General features: G+C 38.7%; 1 protein-coding gene across 1 annotated transcript; it reads right to left on the bottom strand.

Moving 5' to 3' along the window:
* Window positions 1-245: 245 nt before the first annotated feature.
* On the bottom strand, window positions 246-9,367 carry LOC108258205 (zinc finger protein 271). The gene is made up of 6 exons (XM_017456693.3): window positions 9,352-9,367; window positions 6,941-7,049; window positions 5,811-5,929; window positions 5,634-5,726; window positions 5,352-5,453; window positions 246-3,322 (listed from the first exon to the last, which is right to left on the bottom strand). Exons 3-6 carry the CDS (start codon window positions 5,917-5,919, stop codon window positions 2,235-2,237), a joined length of 1,392 nt encoding a protein of 463 aa, XP_017312182.1. The 5' UTR covers window positions 5,920-5,929; window positions 6,941-7,049; window positions 9,352-9,367; the 3' UTR covers window positions 246-2,234.
* Between the last annotated feature and the right edge of the window lie 30 nt (window positions 9,368-9,397).

Genomic DNA, 9,397 nt, shown 5'->3' with positions numbered 1-9,397 from the left:
TGTTTAAAATATCAACCAGGTTGATAAGAATATGTAGTTAAAGAATAAGAATAAGAATATGTAGTAGAATATGTAGAATGTAGAATATGTAGTTAAAGAATAAGAATAAGAATATGTAGTAGAATATGTAGTTAAATTAAAGTTAGTAAAGTAGTAACGTAGTTAAAGTAGTAAAATTAGCTCTTTGGTGATATAGCCCCTCCACCTTTTTTTGTGATGTAATCGGTGTGCGGCCAAACATCGTGTACAGACAACCATCACTTTATAGTCAAATATAAAACCTGTTTAAACGATTTCAGTGTGTGTATCAGAACTTTTTTGGATATCTTCAGCACATTTTAACATTACTGTCATAATATTGATAACCATGATAGTTTTGGCCATAATAATTGTGATGTGAAATTTTCATACCATCACATCTCTACTACTCATCCAGGAAGTCACAAACGAGACAATAACATCAAAGGACCTACAGGCCCCTCTTGCATCAATAACGGTCACTGTTCATGACTCCACTATCAAAAAGACACTCTGCAAAAATGGCGTCCATGGAAGAGTGGCGAGTTGAAAACCACTACTAACCCAGAAGAAGATTAAGACTCGTCTGAATTTTGCCAAAACACACCTTGATGATCCTCAAATCTTTTGGGAGAATGTTCTGTGGACTGATGACTTGAAAGTGGAACTGTTTGGAAGACAGGAGTCCCGTTACATCTGGTGTAAACCAAACACAGAATTCCACAAAAAGAACATCATCCCTACGGTCAAGCATGGTGGATGAAGTGTGATGGTGTGTGGATGCTTTGCTGATTCAGGACCTGGGTAAGTTTTTGCTTCAATAAAAAAAAAAAAAACTATTGTGTGTTTACTCAGGTTCCTTTTGTTTTATGTTGCATTTAGGGATGTCACGATACCAAAAATCTAGTAGTCGGTACCGATACCACCAAAAGTACACGATACTCGATACCAAAGTTGATACCACAGTGTGGTATAAAAATATATTTTTTATTATTATTATTAAAAACTCTCCTGGAGGACATCCTCCTCTGGCTGATACTGGCAAAGAGAGAGAGAGAGAGAGAGAGAGAGAGAGAGAGAGAGAGGGATATTTTTTTGTTATCAAACACTGTCTGACAATGAGTAGAGGATACAATCGAGGTGCAGCACTCCTAAACGCGCGCGCGCACACACACACACACACACACACACACACACACACACCTTAAACTCTGAATGCAAGCATTAAATTAAATTCACTGATCTGGTGGGAGGCCAGAAGGACTTATTAAAAACATGAACATTTGAATAATTATTAGTGACATTAGGCTACATTTAGCTGACAGGACACGGGCTGAACGGTGATGCATGGTGGTCCATTAGGAGGTAGTTTATAACATTTAATGTGTTAGCGTCGTTAACAAATAACTGGCTATCGCAAACATTACATGGAGCATAACGTTAGCTGGTTTCACGGTCACAATGTAGCTGCCTCAAACAAACATAATATAGGGACCGTCTTTCAGGTGCTTCACCAAATTCCAGGTATTTCCTTGCTTTGTTTGAAATGAACAATAACATCAGTTGCACACTGGCTTCAGAGCATCAATTGTGTGTTTGTTGTCATCCACCTCGAATGCGAAGTATTTACATATTTGACTCTTACCATCTTTCCTCTCAACGAGTTGGGGCGGAGCTAAACTCGTCGCCATCTTCTGTAGTTTTTCCCCATGTGCTTCTAGTTGTTGTTCTTCTTCTTCACCACTTGTGGACTGACTAAAACACTTGCGCGTATTTGCTGCCCCCATCAGGTCCAGAAGAATTGCAACCCTGGTACCTCCATTAGATACAGTACCAACGCTACTCCAGAAAAACAAGTACGTTTTAAGAATGTTGGTACCGAAGTATCGGTTGTCGTGACATCCCTAGTTGCATTTCGTTTAAAGATCTAAAACTATTTAGTAGGAGATATACACAAAAACAGAAGAAATCAGTATGGAGGCAAATACTTTTTCATAGCACTGTGCCATCTGTAGTGCCAAGATGATCTACACTCCACTGAGATCTTTCCTCCTTACATATGGACAGCTTTGAGATTGAATATGGAATGAGCTAGCACATTAATCAGTAATGCAATGAACATTTCCATGTATACGACAAAATTTGAATCCATTTGTCACACCTGAACAGTTCAAAATTCATTAAGAACATTCAAATTCAGATTTTAGCATTCAAATTCAGATTTCTAATGGCATGACTTGAACTCCATACTCCTGTCCTGTGTGAACGATCTGGTGTGCTTCAAGCGTACTATGTCGAGTAAAACCCTTCCCACACTGTAAGCAGCAATACGGTTTCTCTCCTGTGTGAACGCGTTGATGTCGTTGGAGATCACTATGTCGAGTAAAACTCTTCCCACACTCTGAGCAGTCATATGGCTTCTGTCCTGTGTGAACATGCCAGTGTGATTTAAGGGTACTCTGTCGAGTAAAACTCTTCCCACACTGTGAGCACTGATACGGCTTCTCTCCCGTGTGAAGACGCTGGTGTCGCTGGACATCAATCTGTCGAGTAAAACTCTTCTCACACTGTGAGCACCGATACGGCTTCTCTCCCGCGTGAACACACTGGTGTCGTTGGAGATAACTCTGGTGAATAAAACTCTTCCCACATTGTGAGCAGTGATACGGTTTCTCTCCTGTGTGAAGGACCTGGTGTTGTATGAGGTTACTCTGTCGAGTAAAACTCTTCCCACACTGTGGGCAGTAATACGGCTTCTCTCCCGTGTGAATGACCTGGTGTTGTATGAGGTTGCTCTGCCGATTAAAACTTTTTGAACACTCTGAGCAGCGATACAGCTTTTCTTCTGTGTGAGTCCGTTGGTGTATTTGGAGATCACGCTGTCGAGAAAAACTCTTCCCGCACTGCGAGCACTGATACAACTTCTCACCTGTGTGAATGACTTGGTGTTCTTTGAGATCTCTCCTTTGAATAAAACACTTTCCACACCATGAGCAGTGATGTGGCTTCACCCCTGTGTGAATGCGATGGTGTCGTCTGAGATTACTCCGGTCAGTAAAACTCTTCCCACACTGTGAGCAGGGATAGACTCCTTTCCTCGTTCGCTGATTTGAGGTATAACCAGAGACTGTTTGCTGAATGCTGGAGCTTATTGTGGGCATCAGATCGTCATACAGTACCTCTTCTGATTTTAATCTCTCATATTCCTCATAGTGGTATATTCTGATGTGTTTCTGGAGGTAATTTTGAGATGTACAAGAAAGTGAACACCAGGAGCAGGACAAGACATGGGCAGTGTTTATTTCTGGAACAGAAAATGAACAGTATTAGAAACAAGAAAAATATAATAAAATATTTATTTTATTTTTAGGGAAAAAAATATGAGGTAAACATAGTGAGTTCTATGAGGGTCTATACGTTATGGATGATCAGAGGCAATAAAAGCAATAAATTCTGATGAACAAGCACAGAGAGTGACTGAAAACATTCACACAGTGTTTTACTGCCAGTAACACTCTTTTTACTTCAATGAAGTCCATTCATCCATCCATCTTCCATACTTCTAATCCTACAGAGGGTCACGGGGAACCCAGGGCCTATCCCAGGGAACTCAGGGCACCAGGTGGGATGAGGTGCCAAGCCATTGCAAGGCACATTCACACACTATACCAATGCCACATGTCTTTGGACTGGGGGTAGGAAACTGGAGTACACAGAGGAAACCCTCGAAGCATGGTCAAAATGGTTACATCTATATAGACCATCACCGCTGTCTGCTCTCAGTTCAGCAGTTGCTATTCACCAAGCTATCACTGTTGTGCTGGACAGCTCAATGTTATCTTCTTCTCCCAGGGGTTATATACGAAACATGTTCACGTTCACTGAACATACACTACATTTAACTAAAACTTTCACTTTCAGAATCACATATGGGTGTGATGGTCAGGTGTCCACAAACTTTTGGTCATGAAGTGTTGTGAGGTCAGAAATGACAAGTTACGACCTTTAGTCAACTGCAACATAAGGCAGTGATATCTTCCAAACACTGGCGCCTCTGCACCTACAAGCTCGCTGCTAGGAAGAGTTCGGCTTCATCTTCCTCACCACACCATGCATTCCGAAGCTTGGTATGGGAGGCTTCTATTGTAAGTGGACAGATGTCCCTCCTGGGCAGATGTTGCTTTGGTGACACATTAAGAAAAAACAAGCTGTTTCCTTTGGGGAAAATTTGCCTATATGGCACCAACTGCAAGGCAGAATAATCTGACATGAGAGTTCATCCTGGTACTAGCTGGCAGTTCTGCATGACCAAGCAGTGGTCATTAAAGAATGATTTATTTTCTTGAGCAGCACTGCAGATAAGCATCATTGCTTAAAGGTAGACCCATATCTGCTGCCTTGAGGTGATATGAAGTATGCTGCCAAAGTATGCTAGTTGGGAGGGTTTAGACAGTTTAGATGAATGAACTGCATATAGCAATTCACAGTAACTCACACTGTTAAAAAGGTTTGTTCCAGGATGATGTAAGCTCCATGACAAAGTCTAAACACTGTTGCAGGGAACAGAAGAAGAATGCTGGTTTTCTTTGCTAGGCAGCTGCTGACAAGCTAAACAGTATGTAGTTTAGTCACCTGACACAATGGACTTGAAAATTTTGTCAATCACTTTCTAAAAAATGCACCATGGAAACCAATGGTACAATTCAAGAACAGAGCAAATACTTCAACAAAACTACCTATCCATCTACAATTAATTATGTTCTCTGAGAGGTGAGGAGACAGTGGTGATAAAGCCAGTCTAAATGGCATGACACTCTACATCATGCTTTCAGGCATAAATACATCAGTCTTCCTCCAGATGCACAAAGGTGTGGTGCCCCACACTACCTGTTTTAGTGAACTGACTGAAAAACAATAATTACTTGATGACATCAGCTGATTGACTTGTTCGCTCAGCAGGGTCAGAGTAGATTCAGAGCTTATCTTGGAAACACTGGGTGGGGGGTACATGGATGGGACACATGTCCATCCCAGAGCACCATACGCACACACATTCACACACTCTTTCACACCTAGGGGCAACTCCTCTAATGCCTAGTTTTTGGGAGATAAGACAGAAACTGGAGGACCCAAAAGAAACCCACACAAACATGGAGAAAGACATGCAGAAACAAGCATGAAGAATAACTCCACACAGACAGTAACCTGGGCTCAGGGTGAATCCGGTGACCCTGACGCTATGAGGTGGCAACGCTGCACCACCTTTCTATATTTTTATAAAATGAATTGTATAGAAAACTTTAAGTGGAATGTTACAATGACTGTTACTTAACCCATTGTATGGGGGTAGTCTTCATCCTCAGACTCTTCCTCTTTTACATGCTTCATTTGAAATCCTCCATTTGGTTTGGACACAGAGTTCAATGTCCAATCACCTGAAATTACACCATGTATGTTTAAATACTTTAATCTCAAATACAACTCTGAAGAACAAGATGGGTGGGGTTGGGAGCACAGGTATTGAAGGACTGGTCCACTCACAAATATATTTAATTTATGAATATAAAGAGTTACTGAGCTCCAGTCTGGGGCCTTAATTCACCATGTGTTCTTACAGAGATAGTCTTCTTCTTCAGGTTCTTCCTTTTTTACATGTGTGTGTTGACACACTGGTGTGATGTGTCCCACAAAGCCTGTCGTGGTTTCACCTGAAATTTCAATATTGTTAAAGTAAAAAGTATTACTGATCATCAGACTGGAATGTAATGTGTCATGTTGACTTACAAACATACTCTTCATATTCAGGTTCTTCCTTTTTGATATCCATCTGAAGGTCCGTGGCTTGTCCCACAGAGCCTGAGGTCTCTCCACCAGACACTGTACATGTTTCTGTGCGCACATTACCACTAACCTAACCAAAGAGTAATAATACTTATTAACAAAGACAATCATCACTATTTATAGATCCTGAGCATATGCTCTTAGACGATGATAACTTGGTAGCATGCAAGTTACCATGGAAGGAAGGTGAGTAACAGAAGAATGGTCACACAGACTGCATTAGTGCTCTGGCTAAAATGCGCTAGCTTGAGTGCTACAGATGTTTCTGTGGTGATGATGAGTCTTTTAAACTTATGTGCATAAAAATAAAAGAGAGAATTATAATATACATAAAACAGGAAATGCAGGGCTAATCAGAATGAAGAAGAAAGCTCATTCCACCACTGAGGTACCAAGACACTGAAGGAATAAGATCTTCAATAGATATATACAATAAGGCCTATAAAGTTTGTGGACACCTGACCATCCCACTCACGTGTTTTTTGAACATCCCATTCCAGTTTTTCTGTTATAATAAGCTCCACTCTTCTGGGAAGGCTTTCCACTAGATTTTGGGGCGTGGCTGTGGGGATTTGTGTTCATTCAGCTACAAGAGCATTAGTGAGGCTGAGGTCAAGCGCTGATGTTGATTTGAGGAGGCTCCAGTTCCAGTTCATCCCAAAGGTGATCAGTGGGGTTGAGGTCAGGGCTCTGTGCAGGGCACTCAAGTTCTTCCACCTTCTTCCAACCTTAATATACCATGTCTTCATGGAGCTCGCTTTGTGCACAGGGGCATCATGCTGGAACAGGTTTGGGCCTCTTAGTTCCAATGAAGGGAAATTGCAATGCTACAGCATACAAAGACATTCTATACAATCGTGTGCTTCCAACATTGTGCCAATAGTTTGGGAAAGAACAACATATGGGTGTGATGGACAGGTGTCCTCAAATATTTGGCCATTTAGTGCATTTAATCCAACCCATGCTCTGATCTGAAAGTGCTTCTGTTGATGGGAGTAATCCCTTACTCTTCCAATATTCTGTTGTTCAAAGCTTTACAAATGAAACACATCAAGCAATTACACATATGGATAATCATTACCTCTGAGCCAACAGGAGCAGAAGACTGTGGAGGTTTTCTAGAGCAGCATGGTTGGACCTCTGCTGACTCCATTTAAATGTCTTATTAGAAAGTCTTAACGGTTGTGTTTCTGGAAAAGGAGACTAAAATTAAATGCTGAACTCCAGAATCATCTATATACTAATAAAACATGAGGATTTAATTTCAAAGGAATCAGGGAGAGTGAAAATTAGTCAACATGCCCTTTATGTAAATAAAAACTACATTTTTGTAATGCAAGACCACTGAACCCTGGGTGCACAAGTTGCTCATCTCACTTGTTGTTTGTCTCTTGCTGTAGAGCCAGCACTACTGTTTTCCCCATGGGCGTGTACCATCTTTCCAGCTCTGATGAGAAAGAGTCATGGCCAAAATGTATCCCGCTGCACACGAGTTACTAAAGTAAATTATTTATTTGTATTTATAATGTACTTAAAATTAATTCCAATATTTTAAGAAAGTGGAAAAGTGTCAAATTGGATGGGTGGTATATTATGTTCTTTTTTTCAGGTGTCATATTAGCTATTAGCAGTGCAATAAATAATAAAAATGCAACCTCCCACTGGAGCCAACTGGCACAGTCTCGTCTCTGTTTCTTTAAGTGGTTAAAAACCACATCTTACTCCAATAAGGAAGTAAGGACTTAACATTTCTGCTGAAGACTGTTGCAAGTTCTATAATGTTAATATGTGTTTCCTCTATTAATTATTATGTGAGGATGCTGGTGTAGATCATTATGCTGCTCCTGTACACTGTGGTTTACTATAACTTGTGCTGCTGCTACAGATTACATATAATTTGTATTATTGTGTCCAGTGCTGATTTTTGAGACTACAAATGGACTGCTTCATATGTATTTTATTGTCCTGTTTAACTGCAGTGTTGTATTGCACCATGCAGGTTCTGAAAGAAGGTTGTTTCCTTCAATAAAATGTGGCTGATGGAGAAGTTATTTTTGATGTTCTTGATTATTTAACCGTTTACTGCATGGTGCTGCTATGTGGCAACAATTAATTTATCTCAATTTTTTTTGATAGGCAATAATAGAAAACTATTATTTTTCCATGTAACTGGAAAAATTGGGCTTTAACTTTGACATAACAAAAAAATGTCATGTCACATGACCCAGAAGTGCTGTTTGTGCTTACTTTGCTGCAAATACATGACATGGTGAAGGTTATCATCAGAAAAGCTCTCAAAATTTGATTATTTCCAATATTTAGGCAAAACTACTTAAAGGGGAAAAAATGTAAATATTATCTGTGATAAGTTAACATTTATTCATTGTCATTTAAACAAGTTTATATATCTTACATACGTTTATATGTAAGATATAAACACAAGTTTATATCTTACATTCAATGTAAGAAGAATTGTACACATTCAAATTGCACCTTATTTTCTAAATGTCATGTTTCAAGAGAAAGAATTAAGAATTCAAGAGAAAGAATTAAAAAGATACTTCACTCAAACATGTTTGGATGTAATTTTTGTATGTATTTTGAGTGAGTAAATCCATCCACATACTTTTTTACAACTGTAATTCCTTTCTAGAAGATATAAATTTTATATGCTTACTCGTTGGGGAAAAAAAAAAAAAAAACCTCTGCAATTTATAGTCTGCAAAGTGCAATAAATGGAATAGAAACCTCATACATTTTGTGCTATTTTTGACTATATGATGCTTCCCACCATTGCACATTGTTGCCATTCAGCAACAATTTACCAACTAATTAAAGAAATAAAAATCCATAAAAAAATTTTAGCTATTTTTTATGCAGATGTAATAATTCATGCAGTATTATCTGATCGTTCCCATTTCCCCCATTTGTAAGCCCTACTAGCTTGCTAACTTTATACATATTTTTTTGTTGTTGTTGTTTTACTTCCTGAAGTTGTTCAGAAAGAGTCATATAGGATAAACTAACAAACAACTGCATAATCCAGTCTCTAGAAAACAATAACCAAAATGATTTATCACAATTATTCAGACAATTTTGAAAGATTTTGTAGATTGTATATTACAATTCTACAATTAAAAAAAAAGCAATAATTTATTTAGAAAAATCATATAATAAAAAAACACTTTTCCCTTTCGTCACGTTTGGTGTTAATCTTTAAAATTTTAAACATAAACCCATTTAGACACCAAAAAAAAATCAGAAAAATCTAATTACCAACCAGACATTTAAAACATATTAATATAGAGCTGTGATTTAATACACTAATAATCATAAAAACGGTAAGGTTTAGTCCAAGACCAAATCCCAAATGTCTTCTTTTTGACTATAAATTGCACTAGATATAGTGAAAACGCTACAGAATCATTCTCTAATGTCTTTCACTTGGAAATGTAAAGCATGTCAGAAATCTTTTGACATACAGATGATTACCTCGGGTTAGCTCGTCTTCTTCTGTTGTGGGTTTACAGCCTTGTTA

Source organism: Ictalurus punctatus, chromosome 25 (genome assembly GCF_001660625.3).
Source record: "Ictalurus punctatus breed USDA103 chromosome 25, Coco_2.0, whole genome shotgun sequence".
NCBI lineage: Eukaryota > Metazoa > Chordata > Actinopteri > Siluriformes > Ictaluridae > Ictalurus > Ictalurus punctatus.
The sequence above is the reverse complement of the archived record's forward strand: the minus strand, read 5'-3'. Positions and strand labels throughout refer to the sequence as shown.